At 44.6% G+C, this 18,125-nt stretch overlaps 1 protein-coding gene across 6 annotated transcripts; it reads left to right on the forward strand.

Annotated features, from left to right (window-relative positions):
- Positions 1-5,038: 5,038 nt before the first annotated feature.
- A4gnt (alpha-1,4-N-acetylglucosaminyltransferase) lies at positions 5,039-13,403 on the forward strand. 6 transcript variants are annotated; one of them, XM_087563738.1, is made up of 3 exons: positions 5,039-5,210; positions 6,136-6,573; positions 12,140-13,403. In XM_087563738.1, exons 2-3 carry the CDS (start codon positions 6,160-6,162, stop codon positions 12,752-12,754), a joined length of 1,029 nt encoding a protein of 342 aa, XP_087419864.1. In that variant the 5' UTR covers positions 5,039-5,210; positions 6,136-6,159; the 3' UTR covers positions 12,755-13,403.
- Positions 13,404-18,125: the final 4,722 nt, after the last annotated feature.

The raw sequence follows: 18,125 nt of genomic DNA on the forward strand, positions 1-18,125 counted from the left end.
TGCCCACTTTGAAAACTCACAGCACAGCTGGGTGGTGCTGCCTCACGCCTTTAATCCCAGCACTCGGGAGGCAGAGGCAGGAGGAGCTCTGTGAGTTCGAGGCCAGCCTGGTCTACAGAGTGAGTTCCAGGACAGCCAGGGCTGCCCAAAAAAAACCCTGTCTCAAGAAAGAAAGAAAGAAAGAAAGAAAGAAAGAAAGAAAGAAAGAAAGAAAAAAAAGAAAGAAAGAAAGAAGGAAAACTTTACCACTAGTATCCTAATAAATAAAGCCCATGCACGGTTACTGTTGTCTTAGTATCTGCTCCTAGGTGAACTCGTGTTTACACACTCGGTTTATATCATAGGAGGAGAGAGAGAACTGAGAATGGTTCTGTGGCTTCTGACTTGAGGTCTTGTGTGTACAATGACCATGGGAGAAAGGCGACAGGGCTCTCCATCTGCATTAAAACAACAACACACACCAAACAAAAACCAAACCAACCAAGCAAACAAAAAAGCGTAACCACAGACCAAAAGGCGTGGAGAGAGATGGATAGACTACCTCGTGCTGTCAGGATCTGCTCCGGACACAGATCAATCCTTCCCCACTGAGGCCTCTTCCAATTCAGGAGTCCATCTTTTTCTTCACCACGTGGATTCCAGGGACTGAACTCAGATCATCCTGTTGGAGCCCACACCTTACCCACTGAGCAATCTCACTGGTCCCCAGCCTATTTCTTAGAGCAGTTTTAACATCCTCTAGAGCTAAAAACCAGACTTTTGGGAAACAGATGGAGGCTTTCAGTCGGCTACAATAAAATACCACACACTGGGTGGCTTAAACAGAAGACACCTGTTTCTTATCATTTTGGAAGCTGAGAGAGAGAGAGAGAGAGAGAGAGAGAGAGAGAGAGAGAGAGAGAGAGAGAGAGAGAGACCTTATGAAGAGCTTAATCTAGCTCATACTCTGTACTCATGTGCCTGCGGTTAGTGTCAACAGTGTATCTCTCCTTTAATCGTGTAATTATTTCTCTCCAAATAAAGTTATTTTGCTACTTTTGCAACAAAAACAAATAAGGAGATTTAATCTGAATCTAAATACCTCCCCCAAGTTTGACCTCCAAACACATCACATTGAGATTAGGTAAATTTGGGGTAGGGATGCTTATGACATAATAGTAGCCTGTAACAGTTTCTGTCAGAGGTATTGGGAGGTGCTCAGTCTCTCAGACAGTCCTGGACCACGTGGGTAGGGTGGGTAGGTCTAAGATGTCCCCACTCCCTTTGTGGAAGATGGATTTCAACTCTGAATCAGGGGACTTGGGCCACAGAGCCTTAAAAAGTGGTGTCAGCAGGAGAGAGTGCAGCTCCTCAGTGAATTTGCTTTATCCTATCCCCTGGCAACTGTCTTATCTGTAAATAAAGTTAAAGGTGTGGGGGATAATTATATGCATTGCTACAATGGTCTCTAGAACAAACCAAGAAGCAGTCTGGCTAGCTGTGCAAGGTTTTGTGCACAGGGTCAGCTCTGACTGAGGTATGCCCACACGAAGAAGAGGGAAACCAGAAGCACAAGGCTAGAACCGTTTTACTGGGAGTCTGGGATAGTTTAAAACACATTGCAGGGCTGGAGAGATGGCTCAGAGGTTAAGAGCCCCGACTGCTCTTCCAGAGGTCCTGAGTTCAATTCCCAGCAACCACATGGTGGCTCACAACCACCTATAATCAGGTCTGGTGCCCTCTTCTGGCCTGTAGTTGCATACATGCAGGCAGAAAGCTGTATGATGTATACATAATAAATAAAAATGTTAGAAAAAAAAACACATTGCAAAGGACAACGGGGCTAAGTCACTGACCTCATTCGGGGTTTAATGACATCATGACTCTTTTTTTTTTTTTTTGGTTCTTTTTTTCGGAGCTGGGGACCGAACCCAGGGCCTTGGGCTTCCTAGGTAAGGGCTCTACCACTGAGCTAAATCCCCAGCCCCGACATCATGACTCTTAAGTGCACATCACTTCTCTCATGATTTCTTCTTGGGTTCCCAAGCACCATGCTATCTTGTTTCTCACTCTGTGGCGAGATGAGGCCTGAGTCCAGACATTCAGCCAAATAAAGCCCTCTGTAGGCTTTGTTTGCACAAGGAAAGGAATTGACCATGTGGACAAGCTATCTCCTTGGATAATCTGTCTTGCCCCGCTGGTAGTTAAATGCTTTAACAAGTTTATCGGTCCCACTTGCTTAACAAATATAAAAACCGGAACCTTGGCTCAAAAGGCCAAAGCAAATAGGACGAGTGCTGTTGGCTTAAACATTTCCTTCTCACAGTAATCCTGAGTTCAAAGAAGCTACAGAAAGGTGAAGTGTACTTTTTAGGGGCAATCAAGTCAATAAACATTTACTGTTAAAGATCCTTTTAACCCTCCTGGCTTGATACAGTAGGTTCTTTATTCAAGAAGGTGCTTAGCTCCAAATCCTGAACTATTTCAAATTGAGATTATCAAAGGGCATGGGTATAGACAATGAATTGAAAAAACTCCCTTTTGGTTCTGAGATTTTCCTACTTGCTTTGCCAAAAAAAAAAAAAAAAAAAAAAAGAAAGAAAGAAAGAAAAGAAAAAAAGTAGCTCTAAGATCTAAGAAACAGTCTCATAAATAGGAATAGAAGTAACATTGGATTCAAAATTTTTTCCTATCTGGTTTATATATTTGGGGCCATACTGATCTATGTTTCCCAAGACTGTTATTCAGGCTCCATAGTCTGTTGGGTTGACTGGATCTGACTTGCACACTAATGGAGAAAGACTTCTTTTGCACAAGGCAGAAATTCCTAGGAAGGCAGGTCACACCCAGATCCACATGTGACTCTCGCCAGGATATCCCGACATATCTGTGGCTCAAAGTCCAAGAGCTCTCTGGACATCTCTTTCGGATGTTCGCACTGGGGGGTTCTGGGTATTGCTTGCAGAGTTTGAGAAAGCCTGAGATTCTGTAGCGAAAACAATTGAAGACATTTTGAAAACAGGGTCTGGGGACCGGGAAGTTGGTGTCAAGAACAACTTTTTTTTTGAAAGTGATAAGTAGGAGAGTCTTGGTAGGTGACATCCAAGTTTAATGTCAATTATGGCCCCCTGGATGACCTCCTGAAACCCATCCTTGCAGATGCTATGGCATCCATGAAGCCTAAGTTAAGAGCCTCTGCTGTGGCCTGGGCCTGACTAGACAGAGACTGGGTGTGTGTTGGCTCGATATGTTGTCCACTCATCCTTGGAAGTTCCCTGGATTGTGAGTGACCGGAGGCCTTGTCAGGAAGATGGGAAAGGACATCAAGTAGTGATATAAACATTTCCCAGGGACCTGTGATTGGCTCTTTGGACACATGGCACTAACTCACAGAGGGCAAGGATTTTTCCCTGAAAGGATCACTGGGAGGCAAAATTCATTCATAAATTAAGTTTTTTCTTTACCCAATGAGGAGACCACTTTATGTTTTTTATCAAGGAGTCCAAATACCATGCACATTATTATTTTTTTAATAAATCTTTATTTCATGTCGCTACACTGTAGCTGTTTTGAGACACCAGAAGAGGACATCAGATCCCATTACAGAGCCACCATGTAGGTGCTGGGATTTGAACTCAGGACCTCTGGAAGAGCAGTCAGTGCTCTTAACCACTGAGCCATCTCTCCAACCCCACATTCATTTTTGTTTTATTTTTGAGCCAGGGTCTCATGCATCTCAGGTTGGCTTCGAACTTGCTGTATGGCTGAAGCTAATTCTGAACTCCTGATTCTACTGCTTCGACCTCCCCGGCGCTGGGATCAGCCGTGGACTCCACTGGGCAGTCGGACTCCATCTTCATTAACATTGTCTTTCCTCTTCTCCAAGTGGGAAGCCAGAGTTACTTCTCTTTCAGCCACTTCATCGCCATGGTAAGCCTGACATAGGTTATTTTCCGCACTTCCCACAGGTCCTATTGCTTGTCCTAGAGTCAGCCTGTGATGGATGGAGGTGTCTGTCACTCTCCCTGGTTCTTGGTCAGCAGGGCCTACTTGGGAAGCTTGGGACTTTGCTGCATCACTCAATCTTTTGTTTAGGCTACAAGCTGCTGGATCTCCACCCACACAAGGAATATATCACTTCCACAAACCCAACTCTCTAGCCGTCCTACACAACTCCAGGAATCCTTGAAAGATAGCAGAGGATCTTGATCCCGGAGCTGATTAGATTCACAGAAGAAATCCAATCCCCAAAGAAGGATCATGTGGAGACCCAAGAGCTAGTCCTGGGCATACTCAGACAAACTCAGAGATATCAACAAATGTGACAGTTTCCACTTTCTTAATGTAGGACTGGATCCACAGTCTGTCTAGTAGGGCACCTCCCTGATCATACTGTAGCATCCAGGGGAGCCTGTTTTTACCTGAGAGAAAGCTCTGGACTGAGGGCAGGTGATTCTATGAGCAGAGAATTGTTTAGAGGAGCGTCTTTTGAATGCTCACATTAGGGACTATGGGGCTAGACTGTGGAGGTCGAAGTTACTTTGAGGGAGCCCACACTAGTTGTGGGTGATCAAGGTGACTTTGTGAGCAAAAGAGGAGGATCCTACTCCACAATGGTACCTCAAGGAAAAAAGAAAGACTTCTGCAGCCACTGTAGCTGACACTGGGGAGGGGGGTGTCCATTCTCATTGTATATCCCTAGGTCTTTAGACTACTGGAGTTTGTCCATTACTTTGATGGCACAAGTGGTCTTTCTTGTCTTTTAATCAAACCACTTCATCATGATTGCAAAGGAGAAATCTTGGCCAAATTATAGATTGTCCCATGAAGAATCTTTCACATCTCTGCCCATGAGTTTGATGCAAACTGAACTGAGCAGGTACAGGATGTCCTGGCTCCAGCATCATGCTCAGTTTCCTTCACCTGAAAGGATGCTCTTGGAGCCCCCATGATAGAGCAGCAAACAGGCTTCCCAAGTGTGTGGTTTTTCTAAAAGAATCTTGTGAACTCCTATTGTCTCCACATATCAACTTTAGGGTGTGTGTGGGGGAGGAGCTTAGGGAAGGGAGGGGCTTCCTAGGAGCTCTTAATCTTCTGCCAATAATTTACTTTCCTCTGTGTGGCTGAATTGGAAGATTGGGCAGCGTGAGTTATCAGAATGTATACAGGAAAAACGTGTCCTTACTTCTAAGACCTCAGATACTGGCGAACTGCAAGTCTCTGGCTGAAAAGTAAGTTCTGGGCTCCTGGATTTGAGTTTTCTGAAAGAGTTATGTGGAAGTCAAGGGGGAAAAAATGGGCCTTTTAGGAACTGAGATTCTTGGAGTCAGCATGAGTTCAAGCTACCTTCTGCAGGGAGGGACCGCTGCAGCCCTATCTGGAGCCTCGGTAGCAGCTGGTCCAGCTATCTGGAGCCTGGACTTTGGTAGCACATGGTCCAGGTTAGAACCACAGCTTCATTGCTTGCAAACTGTGTTCCCAATGTAACCCTCTAACCTTCCGTTTAGACCCTTGGTTAATTTTCTTCTGAATTCTGTTGTTTCTGGAATATATACTATATTCGATTTTCTCCATCTGTAGTCATGGTGACACTTTGGCCTCCTCTAATGTCTATAGTCGTGACTTTTTTTCCCTTTTCTTTCATTGACTTGGTTAGAATTGTTAGAGCAGTACTGACTAGCTAAGGTGACAACTGGCAGTTTATCGTAGCTAAGCTCGATAGGAATGGTTTGTGTGAAGAAGGCTGATTACTCTATACTGTTATTTATAATATCTTTATATTATCATCTATCCCCATCTGTGTACTATCTATATATTATCAGATTAAGAAAGCTTCTTGAATTTTTTTTTAAATGATGAATGCCGAAATTTCCCGTGTTCTTGACATCCATTGCATCCAAATACTCTGGTGACTGCTTTTCCTTTCTTCTGTAAAGATGATCGTGCATTGCTAGCATGCATATCTACCACTAATTTTCTCCTTTTATAAATCTAAATCCAAGGTGAATTTGTTTTTAATATTGTCAGGCTTGACTTGATCATAACTCACTTAAGATTTTTTTTTTATTTTTCATCTAAATATTCTTACTCATTTTCTTGCAGGTTGTCTCCATCAGGACCACCAGGGCGGATTCTAATGAACTCTGTTGCTTGCAGGAGAGGCTGGAAGGACTGGAGGACATGCTGAAGGAACTTCACCTCTCCCTGTCCCTGGTCCTGGTGTTTGCCTGTGGCCTGCTCTACCAGCTCACCCTGAGGTCTCAGTGCTTCTTTGCTTGTCTGCCTCCTTTCACATCTCCACAGGGCCTGGAAGGCCTCCTGAGGAACGGACGAAGCATCGTGTTTATAGAGACCTCCGAGAGGCTGGAGCCGCCTCCACTGGTCTCTTGTGCTGTGGAGTCTGCTGCTAAAATCTATCAGGAGCAGCCCATCCTCTTCTTCATGAAAGGGCTCAGCAACGCTACACAGATGACTTCAAATACCAGCAGCTACCCAGCCTTCTCCCTCCTCTCGGCCATTAACAACGTTTTCTTCGTGCCTTTGGACATGAAAACCCTGTTTGAAGACACACCCTTGTTTTCGTGGTACACCAAAGTAAGTATTCAAAGCATAGAGAAAGTCTGTGTTGGGAGGGAGAAACAGAACCTGTAGAAAATGGGTCCGATACACTCACTGCAGACAGGCAAACTGAGGGCAAGGACTCAGAAAAGAGTTGAGTCTAGCATTCATACTACTGGGTTCCTGCTTGCGCTCTGTTAGCCTATGGCGTTCCGGTTCAGGTAAATGGGAGACGTATCAGTCTCGGTGGCGATTGGACTAGTTCCCTTTGCGTCGAGGCTTATTCCTTTGAGGCACTTTGGTATATTGGAGGCTTTTCTTAACTGAAGGAATTTTTAATCTTTTCTAGGTATAATGGAGGCCTTATTTTTTTCATTATAACGTAAAACTCACTTATATCAAACCTTTTCAACTCCAGAGGCAGAAATGAAGCGATATTTAAAATGAAAGAGATGTAGGTCGAAAATTCATGGTGTTCCATGAAACTGGGTCGTATTGAGATATGACGGAGAAGCCCCCAGAACCCCTAGGAATCTGATGGCCCTCCTCTTAGCAGTATGTGGGCACAAGGAAATAATATTTCAGTGCTGACGGTCTCACAGAGGATGCACAGTTGGGCGGTGCTTAAGGGAATCTGCAGTGCAGCTCCTCCATTAGACAGGGCTTAACTGAGCTTTGAACTGACGTCATATGGAACGTATAAAACAACCCGGAGGCCTGGAGAGACGGCTCAGCGGTTAAGAGCACTGGCTGCTCTTCCAGAGGTCCTGAGTTCAAATCCCAGCAACGTGGCTCACAACCATCTGTAATGGGATCTGATGCCCTCTTCTGGTGTGTCTGAAGACAGCTACAGGGTATTATATATAATAAATAAATATTTAAAAAAAAAACCCGGAATGAGAGACTCCTCTCTACTCAGCTATCCAACCGACTCTAGCATTGAAAAGAACTGAGGAAGCCTTCATGGGGACACACCAGTAAATCCACCGCTTGGGAGTCGGTAATACGGAGATCAGGAATTTAAAGTCATCTTTCGCTTCATGGCTATTTGAGATTCTGTCTCAAAAGATCACAAAACAAAAATTTATAAAAACCAAAGACAAATCAACCCTCCACCTCCCCGTGGCAACAAACGAAAAACCTAAAGAGACCGTATGCTTAAAATAGACACTTGAATATGATTGGAAGAGAAGCGACTTTCAAAAATGTTGATCTTATAAAGAAAATCATTCTTAAAAATAGAAATGATTTAAAAGTTGATGTCATAGCATCTACTTGCCACATGAAGTTCTATAAAATTCTAACTCACCGTGGACCAAATGTCAGCAAATACCGTAAACTTTGTGAGTCAAGTAGCAAAAGAGAGGTTATTGTATCCATCTCCCTGTTAACGTACAAGGGCTCCTCTAACAATTGACCTAAGACTTGTATTCACCCCCTCAGTTCTGGAAACCACAGTCACAGAGGGGCTGTAGGGCAGGACCATTCCCTTGTTTCATATAAACCTCTGGTAGGCAGCCCAGCCTGGGGTCCCTCAGTCTGCCAGCTGCCTCCTTCTTCAATCCCCCCTTTTCTTTGTGTGTGTAGAATCTCCATCTACCTCACTCTTTAGATGACATCTGTGATATTTTTAAGGACCCGTTGGGGTAGCCCAGGATCATCACTCTATTACAAGGTCCTTAACTTAATAACATCCACAAAGATCCTCACCCCATATTTTCAGATTCCAGGAGGTCTTTGGATGGTCAGCCTACTATAGCATAGTCATAATAGGAGAGAAAAAAACCCCAAAAACCCTTCCCCTCCCTTCTGCTCCTCTCCCCTCCCCTCCCCTCCCTTCTGCTCCTCTCTCCTCCCCTCCCCTCCCTTCTCCTTCCCTACTCTCTCCTCCCCTGTCTTGCTCCAATAGCTGGGCTCTGGTGGGCGTTGTGTGGCTGGCAGGCTCGAAACTAGTTGCTGTCTTTTTGAAGCATTTGGCAGCCTAAGCTGTAAGCCTGTTGCGACCCTTCTGGTAGATTAGGCTGGCACGGGCTGGGGTTGAGGGCAGGTTCTGCGGGCACAGTTTCTCTTTGGGCTCCACTGACTTTCAGATGCTAAGGTCCCATCTGTTATAAGAGCCTGGAGATGTCAAACTGGGACTGGCCAGGAGGAAGTAGATGAACTCAAATATATTACGTGTCCACCTGCTGCTAGTCTTGGCAGTTGCCTGCAGCCCTGGAAAGTGGCGTCACTGTCCCAGGAACAGCAGGGTATGTTACAGGCCAGGAAGGTAGGTGCCAGGAGTAGAGGAGACAGATAGCTTGGGCCCTGTGGCTCCAAGCTGCTGGAGGATGCCCCAGGATGACACAACTTGCCGCCCACCTGAGCTAGACTGTTTTCATTTAAACTGTACTTTGCTCCTTGGGAAAAGAAATCTCAAAGGCTGTTATTTCGGGAGATGCTGCAAACTTCATCTTTTTCTCATGGATGAATTTCTCAATAAGAATAAGGAGCCAGGTGGTGGAGGAATATGAGTTTAGTTGCAGCTCTCGGGAAGCAGAGGCAGGCCTGGTCTACAACTTGAGTTTCAGGACAGCCAGGGCTATATAGTGAGACCCTATTAAAAAAAGAATAGAAAAACCTCATTATGGGGGCTGAAGAGACGGCCCAGCAGTTAATAGCACTGACTGCCCTTCCAGAGGTCCTGAGTTCAATTCCCAGCAACCACATTGTGGCTCACCACCATCTGTAATGGGATCTAATGCTCTCTTCTGGTGTGTCTGAAGACAGCTACAGTGTAGTCATATACATAAAATGCATAAATTAAAAAAAAAAGAAACCTCATTATGGTTCTGAACCAAGGAAACCTTAGCTCTATTTTGAACCATCTTTCAATGTGATACATAAATGACATCTTGAAACTAACATACTTTGGAGAAAACCTTGGGTTGTGCTTAAGATGGACCTGGATTTTATGCCATGTTAGATTTTAGGAGCAGAGTGAGCCCTCAAGAGCCCGCTGCATCTGAGTCTGCAGGGTTCTGTGTGGGAGTGTTCATAACTAGAGCATTCGTACATGATCTGTCCCAGAACATGCCTGGCCTCCACAGGAGATTGACGGGGCACATGTTAGAGAGGTTCCATTGTGCCATTATTTCCTAAGGGCTGCTGGATTTGCTAAGTGAGCCCTGTAGGCAGTTGGAACTCTTGAAGAAGTCTAGAACCATCATGGCCGTGGTTCTCAGCCCCTCCTCCACTCCGTCTCTCTCAGGTGGACGGCAGTCCTATGTTCACATCCAGGCAGGGCTCCTCTTTCCCTGCTCTGAGGCTTCTGGTGTTCTGTGTTTTTTGTTCAGCCTCATGATCACAAGTTATACTGATTTCTACCAAAAGGCAGTCTCTTGAGAATAAGGGAATATCTGAAGATAAGTTACTCAGGCTCAAGTTCACACACAAACACACACACACAAACACACACACACACACACACAGAGACACGCACACAGACACACACACAGACACACACACACAGACACACAGACGCACAGACACACAGACTCACACATACACAGATACACACAACACACACACACAGAGACACACAGACAGACACACAGACAGACACACACAGAGACACACACAGATACCCACATACAGACATACACACACAGACATACACACACAGACACACACACACAGACACACACACAGAGACATACACACACAGACATACACAGACACACACAGACACACACACAGACACACACACATACACACACAGACACACATATACACAGACATACACAGACACACACAGACACACACACACATACACACAGACATACACACACATACACACACAGACACACACAGACACACACAGACACACATATACACAGACATACACAGACACACAAAGACACACAGACACACACAGACACACACAGACACACACACACACACACAGACACACACAGACACACAGACACACACACACACACACACACACACACACACACACACACACACACACACACACACGGTGCCTGGGGACAAATGACAGAACATCGGGTCCTTCAGTTTGTCATTTGAAATTTAGAATGAACATGACTACAAAGAGCTCTCGGAATCATTGATGTGTGCTGACTATTGTTGATTCTGAGGTTTCAGGAATTGTAAATGACCAGATGGTTTTCAGCAACTGTGGTTTTTTTTTTTTTTTAAACAAGGATTTTATTAGTTTGCTTTTGTTCTTTGTAGGATCTTTTCGTTCTTTAATTAATTACACTTTACATCCTGATCATAGCTCCCCTCCCTCCTCTCCTCCCAGTCCCACCCTCACAACCCTCTCTTCCCCATTTCCCCTTCCCCTTCTCCTCAGAGAAGCGGAAGCCCACCATGGGAGGAGCCTTCAGTGTCACATATAGTCACAGCAGGACTAGGTACATCCTTTCCCATTGAGGCCAGATAAGACAGCCCAGCCAAGGGAAAGGGATCCGAAGGCAGGCAACAGAGCCAGACACAGCCCCTTTCCCATTGCTCCATTTTCACGGCCCAGCCCTCTCCCTCCTCCACTCCACTTCTGCCTGGTAGCCGGTATGCTTCTGCCTTAGGGCCCTTGCACATGCTGACCGCTCCACTTAGACTTTCTCCTGGATGTGTCCAAGGGGCACACATCCCAATGCAAGTTTCCACTGAAACCTAAAGTCACATTGTGCGACCTCTTGTCCCTTGATCATCCCCTCACCTAGTCTTTCTGTTCCCTTCATAATCTTTATCAACACCAACGCAGTAAGTGTTGTCTGTTGTCAACCTCCTCCCAGTGGGGCTGTTTGCCTGTTTGTTCACTGCTGTGTTTTTTAGCAGTGCTCAGTGCACAGTAAGATGGCGCTCAGTGAACTTTGTCAAAGGATCTTCCAAGAAACAAAGGTACACATGAGTGCATCCTCGGGTTCTCTCCCCAACCCCAATTTCTCGACTAGTGCATTGACTCTTTTTTCCCCCTGAATTTCCTAGTTTCCCCCCCTCTCAGTATCAATCTACAACATTTTGAGGACTTAAAAAATTCATCCTTCACAGTTTTGTATTTGCGGTTATTGCTTCCTACATGGAAGAGTGAGTCATACTGCTCACTGTGAAATTCCCGCCGAGTTTCTCCTCTTCTTTTCCACTGCTTTGATGAAAGAAAATAATTTTTTGAAATCTTTCCTTTTTTAAAAAATTATTTCATTTTTATTTATTTTATATATGTGAATACAATGTAGCTGTCAAACACACCAGAAGAGGGCATCAAATTCCATTACAGATGGTTGTGAGCCACCATGTGGTTGCTGGGAATTGAACTCAGGACCTCTGGAAGAGCAGTCAGTGCTCGTAACCACTGAGCCATCTCTCCAGCACCCCCATGTTTTGAAATCTTTAATGACTGCTAAAAATCTTTGCATTGCTACTGATTGCTACAAACTCTTTACTTCAAGGGAAATTTGGGGGTGGGGCGGTAAAGGTAAATTGAGAATGTTACAAAGTTTGGCTTTCAGTCACGTAGGTTTTGGGGAATGAACTTGTTGCATTCCTTCCGAGTCAACCTTTGTGCTTGGGGGCTCATTTGTACCTGTTCCCGTAGGTCAACAGCAGTAGAGAGAAACACTGGCTCCATGTCAGCTCTGATGCATCCCGCCTGGCTATTATCTGGAAGTACGGTGGCGTCTACATGGACACCGATGTCATCTCTATCAGGCCCATCCCCGAGGAGAACTTTCTGGCAGCCCAGGGCTCCCAACACTCCAGTAACGGGGTATTTGGATTCCTTCCCCACCACCCCTTTCTGTGGGCCTGCATGGAGAACTTTGTTGAGCACTACAACTCAGGCATTTGGGGCAACCAAGGTCCCAAATTGATGACAAGGATGCTAAAGATATGGTGTAGACTTAAAGACTTCCAAGGGTTGGGTGACCTGAAGTGTTTGAATATTTCCTTCCTCCATCCCCAGAGATTTTACCCCATCCCCTATCCGGAGTGGAGACGTTACTACCAAGTGTGGGACAGAGATCTGAGCTTCAACGACTCCTATGCACTGCATCTGTGGAACTTTATGAACCGAGAGGGCAAGACTGTGGTTAGAGGGAGCAACAGTCTGGTGGAAAATCTCTATCAAAAGCACTGTCCTAAGACTTACAGGGTTCTGATTCAAGGTGCAGAAGGGACAGTGTCCAGGAAGTCAGGCAAAGGTAACAGATAGAGAACTGCTGCTGCTGTGGGAAACTGGATGCTTTCTGGGCTGCCCAACTCTTGCATGGTCTACATTGTCTCTAGAGGCTCATCCACTTCTTTAGGACTAACTTTGTCTGGTCATAACAGCAGGCTTCCAAAGAAAAGTGGCTGTAAGCACAGAAGTTTATTTATTCTTCACTGAACAGCAAGTCTGAGGGCAGATAATTTAGGAAAGGTATTTAACAGTGGCCATTGGAAGCCCATGCTAGAATCTTTCTGTTGGTTTTCCTGCTGTCTGTAGTCCATGCTCATGTGGCTGCTAGACCTACAGCTCATCATGTGGCTATGCCAGACAGTAGCATGGCAGAGGGAGGAAAGAAAATGCGTTTCATAAGACTTTATGCAAGTACTGTGTAAGTGCAAATACCATGTATTTCCCTGGCTAGATTGTAGCTTCAAGAGAGGCTGGTAGGTAGCTAGCAGGTTTGTTTACTGTTCTATTTTTATTAAATATTGTTAAGATTAATTTTAACACCTGTCAGAATGGAGGGACCTGGTTGCTGTTGTTGTTGTTGTTTTGATTTTTGAGACAGGTTCTCACTATGTAGATCGGGAGAGCATCCAATTCACAGAGATCCTCCTGCCTCATGCTGGGATTAAAGGCATGTGGCATCCTACCTGGCTCTTGATTTTTGACATTCGTATTAATCCATTTTCTGTCACTATAACAAAATCCTGGAACTGGGAAATGTATTAAGAAAAGAAATATATTTATCTCATGGATTTGGAGGCTGAAATCTTGGTTCAGGTGACTCTGTTCGGCCTCCAGTGAAGCCATCGTGGAGAATGGTATCACAACGACTGGAAACATGTAGAATATGATCCCGCGGTGAGTCAGAAAGCCAGAGCAGCTTAACCGGATTGGTGTCAGAGTAAAGGTCTGGCTGTGTCCCAGGCAGGCCTCGAACTCTCAATTCTTTTTCCTAAGCCTCAGAGGACTGGGATTACAGGTATGTGCCACCATGGTCTGCGCAGGCTTCCTCTTTCTATAGGAACTAACTGGAATTAATTAACTATTAATTCCTTATGATGAAATCCTCCTATGACCCAGTTACATTCCACTTCTTTAAATGCCACTTTGGAGACTGGGCTGAAAATATACAAAACCATGTATAAACTACAGCAATGTTCATTTTTTTTCTCATGAATACAGTATTTATTTGTCTTCTCTCTGTCAAACCCTGAGCCAAGCACTTTCCCCAGACTTCTTGGGGAGGCACAGGAAAAGGAACATAAGGGGGGGCAGACGAGACACGAAAGAACTATAGGAGGTGAAAGTGGAAACAGCTGCTCCACATGACGAGGAGGATGAGAAGGCCACCATTAGGCGAGAGAGCCCCGTGGCCTCTGAGTGGGCAAAGCCCAGAATCGCATAGGAGACTCCCCAAAACAGTGCCAATCCTTGCCCCAGAGCCAGCCACCCCAACTGTAGCAGCCTCAGCTCCAATGACTTTGGCAGCTCCAATACCTTGAAATGGCGCTGGTTTGGAAGCTGCGGCTAGGGATAAGCGAGGTCAGAGGCTGTCGGACTGTCAAGCAGCTGAGGCCCTCATCTGTGGGCATCTGTGGTCGCTTCATCTCCACTGCAGACAACGACTCAGCAGCTGAGAGGAGATGGACTTGAAGCAGGCACACATTTTCAGGGCCAAGGGGCCAAGGCAGGAGAGCAGCTTCCTGGTAGAGAAGATCTACAGCTATGTTCTTTAACTCATTAACTCAGTTGATACTAATTGATTTTCCATACCAAGCACTAATTTAGGGGCCAAAGATAGAGGTGGACTGGCCACTTGTCCTCAGGATACCGTCCTCCCCCCACAACCTGCCTTCCCACACTTCCCCTTTCTACCACACACATTTATCCTACTTCCCCAGTTGTTGATTAAGAGCAAATTCTAAGCCCAAGCCATTTAAAGCTGCTTCGTCCATAGATTCAAATGAAACGGACTTCCTCCAAGCATCCTGTTGCATACACCATAAACACATGTGATTTTTATTTTTCAATTAAAATAAAAGTAAACTCGCTTCTGATATATATACATATATACATATACACATATATATATATGTGTATATATATATATTTTCCCCCCAATCACAAAGTTGAGAATGATGTTTTATGAAACTACATCCATCGGCTGCCTTTCATTCTTAAATTCCCCTTTTCTTTTTTTTTTTTTTTTAATCGTGTCAAGCCAGGAGAGGAAGAGAGGAAGAGAGGAAGAGAGAGAGAGAGAGAGAGAGAGAGAGAGAGAGAGAGAGAGAGAGAGGAAGAGTGGAAGGAAGAGTGAGAGTGAGTAAGAAGAGTAAATTCCCCTTTTCAAGAATCATGGCTCTGATAGTCTGATTAAAACAACTGGTGATCAAGGGTAGGCAGAGAAATCCTATCTCGAAAAACAAACAAACAAACAAACAAACAAACAAACAAACAACCTTCCTAAAACAAAATAAAAAACCCCAAACCCTGGTGAGATGGCTCACTGGGTAAGGTTGAGTATGAGCCTTGGAACCCACTTGGTGGAAGGAGAGAACCAGCTCCTGCAAGCTGACCTCTGACCTCCACATGTGTGCTGTGGTGTACATGAGCACACGTGTACACTGAACAACCTCAAACCCTCACAAGTCCTGAGTCCTCGCTTGGTTTATTTATTCCATTACCTGCTGGATTCTCTGATATCTGACTCCTCAGTCAGGCTCCATGTCGCTCTCCCCAGGATGATGTCCCTGAGACACTGAGCTCTGGCCTTTAGTTCTTCACAGATGAGAATTTCTCAGTTAGCCCTGTTGGGAAGGAGGAGGGTCATACATGTTGGCTCTTATTGCTGTACCTGAGGAATGCCCTCCAACTAACATCCCTGAACACGAAAGTTTGAGGAACTCGAGAGAAAACACTTTAAACTTCTCAAAAACCTGTACTGGGGCTGGAGAGATGGCTCAAAAGTTAAGAGCACTGACTGCTCTTTCCAGAGGTTCTGAGTTCAAATTCCAGCAACCACACGGTGGTTCACAACCATCTGTAATGAGATCCGATGCCCTCTTCTGGTGTGTCTGAAGACAGCTACAGTGTACTCATATACATAAAATAAATAAAATAGTTCGGTCCCCAGCTCCGAAAAAAAAAGAACCAAAAAAATAAATAAATAAAATAAATCTTGGGGCTGCAGAGATGGCTCAGTGGTTAAGAGCACCGACTGCTCTTCCAGAGGACCTGAGTTCAAACCCCAGCAACCACATGGTGGCTCACAACCATCTGATACCTTCTTCTGACGTGTCTGAAGACAGCGACAGTGTACTCATATATACTAAATAAATCTTTTAATAAAAAATAAAGTAAAATAAATCTTAAAAGAAAAAAGAACTGCTGCTCTAAAAAACAAAAAACAATCAAACAAACAAACAAACAGAAAACTATACTGTTTCCAGGAAGAACAAATAGGTCAACAGCAAGGTCATACGTATTTCTTTATGCTGAGCTGTACTTGTATGCAGTTTTGAGGCAATAATGATAATTTGATGTTTAGAGAGTCCTTTGTTTTGTGGTAAAATGTTTTTCTTTAATAAGTATGGAAAATAAATACTAACATATAAGAAGTGCTATTTGTACAGTAGAAAGGGTTGAATTTAAAATACCGTATGGCGGTTCTGAGGAGAACTGAGCAATGAAAATTTCCTTGTTCATTTTGGAATGGTTGAGTGTTACCTATGTTTAACCAGATACATATTTTCTTATTCTATATAGTTTCTTATTCTTATTGTGTAATAAATAGCATGCAATAACAGGTTATTTTATGTTGGTGTATTTTTCTATTTTTATTGATTTGTAACCACTCTCTATATTAAGAACAATAATACTTTAATATTATGTTGCACCCTTTACTCTATTTTTTGATTTTACTATTTAAATTAAAAAATGATTCTTTGGTAATTTCACACATGCATACAATGCATTTAGATTATATCTACCTTCTGTTGTTTCCCTCTAGCTCACCTCTTCCTCCTCTTCTTCCTCCTTCCCCTCTTCCTCCTCTTCTTGTTTTTCTATCCACGGAATCCATTAGTGCTGCCTGTATGTGCGTGGCTTTGGGCAGCGTCCACTGAACATGACCAACGTGCCCCAGGCCATCAGCTGAAGAAAACGGATTCTCCCGATCCCAGAATCCATCAACTGACAAGAGCTCTTCAGCTCAAGCAGGGGCCTCAAGAGTTCCTTCCTTCTCCTGCTGGAGTGCTGACTGGGTTGATCTTGGACCAGCCACTGTAGCTCCTGTAAACTCATGAATGCTTTGGCCCTGTCATAGCCAGATGACATTGTGTCACAGCAGTCTTCTCTGACCTCTGGCTCTTAAAATCTTTTAGTACTCCTGAGGCAGAGGCAGGCGGATCTCTGTGAGGTTGGAGGGCAGCCTGCCTGGTCTACACAGTGAGCTTCAGGCCATCCAGGGCTACGTAATAAGACCATGTCTTAAAAGTTGAAGAAAGGAAGAAGGATTAAGTGTTTACTTAAAAGACAGTCTGCTACTAGGACCTAGCAAAGTAAGAGCAGTCAGGTGTTACTTCTTAGCCATGTTTGTTGTGCCAGGTATGAGCGCGCTCCTCCGGAGTGTGCCTAAAGCAGTCTACACTCAACCGAAAAGTTGTCATCTACCTCCAACACGGAATATTCGCGCCAGACTGATCATTAGTGTAACCCATAGGGCTACAATAGGCATAGCTGGGTGAGACTATTGAAGGATTTTCTTCCCTAGCAGTTTGAAAAGCACCCTCTGTCACTATGAAGAAGCCAGCAGGCAGGAGATCAGCAATCAGACATCTACTTGCTTTCCCCTATGACCTTGGAGCAGATTGCAGTGTTTCAGCAGTTGGGTCCTACCATCAAGTTCAAACTCTTCCCCAGAGCCCTGGCCAGGCTATGCTCATGGATCAGCCCAGAGACAGGGTCTTCAGCGTAATTTCTGAGTTAGTAGCACTCTGGCATGGTCCTTGATCACGGCGGCACAGAGATTCTTGATTTGGGTGTTCACGACAGTAATGTCTTTACTTTTATTAACTTTTAGTGTTTGTAATCCTTTTTACTGAATTATTTATTCATTTTGCATGTATGAGCACACTATAGCTGTCGTCAGACACAGAAGAGGGCATCGGACCCCATTACAGATGGTTGTGAGCCACCAAGTGGTTGCTGGGAATCGAACTCAGGACCTCTGGAAGAGCAGTCAGTGCTCTTAACCCCTGAGCCATCTCTCCAGCCCCTAGTGTTTGCAATCCCTTACAATTATGAGTATAGACGACGAGGCAGAGCAGTGTTGATAGCATTGGGCCAGCCTACGTCCTGTCATTAAGCA

Source organism: Rattus norvegicus, chromosome 8 (assembly GCF_021556685.1).
Source record: "Rattus norvegicus strain SHRSP/BbbUtx chromosome 8, alternate assembly SHRSP_T2T, whole genome shotgun sequence".
Lineage (NCBI taxonomy): Eukaryota > Metazoa > Chordata > Mammalia > Rodentia > Muridae > Rattus > Rattus norvegicus.

Excerpts from the sequence above, each read along its gene's own strand:
- A4gnt (XM_087563738.1), top strand. The coding sequence starts at position 6,160 with ATGCTGAAGGAACTTCACCTCTCCCTGTCCCTGGTCCTGGTGTTTGCC. Across the intron at positions 6,574-12,139 it reads TGTTTTCGTGGTACACCAAA|GTCAACAGCAGTAGAGAGAA; the intron begins GTAAGTATTCAA and ends CTGTTCCCGTAG.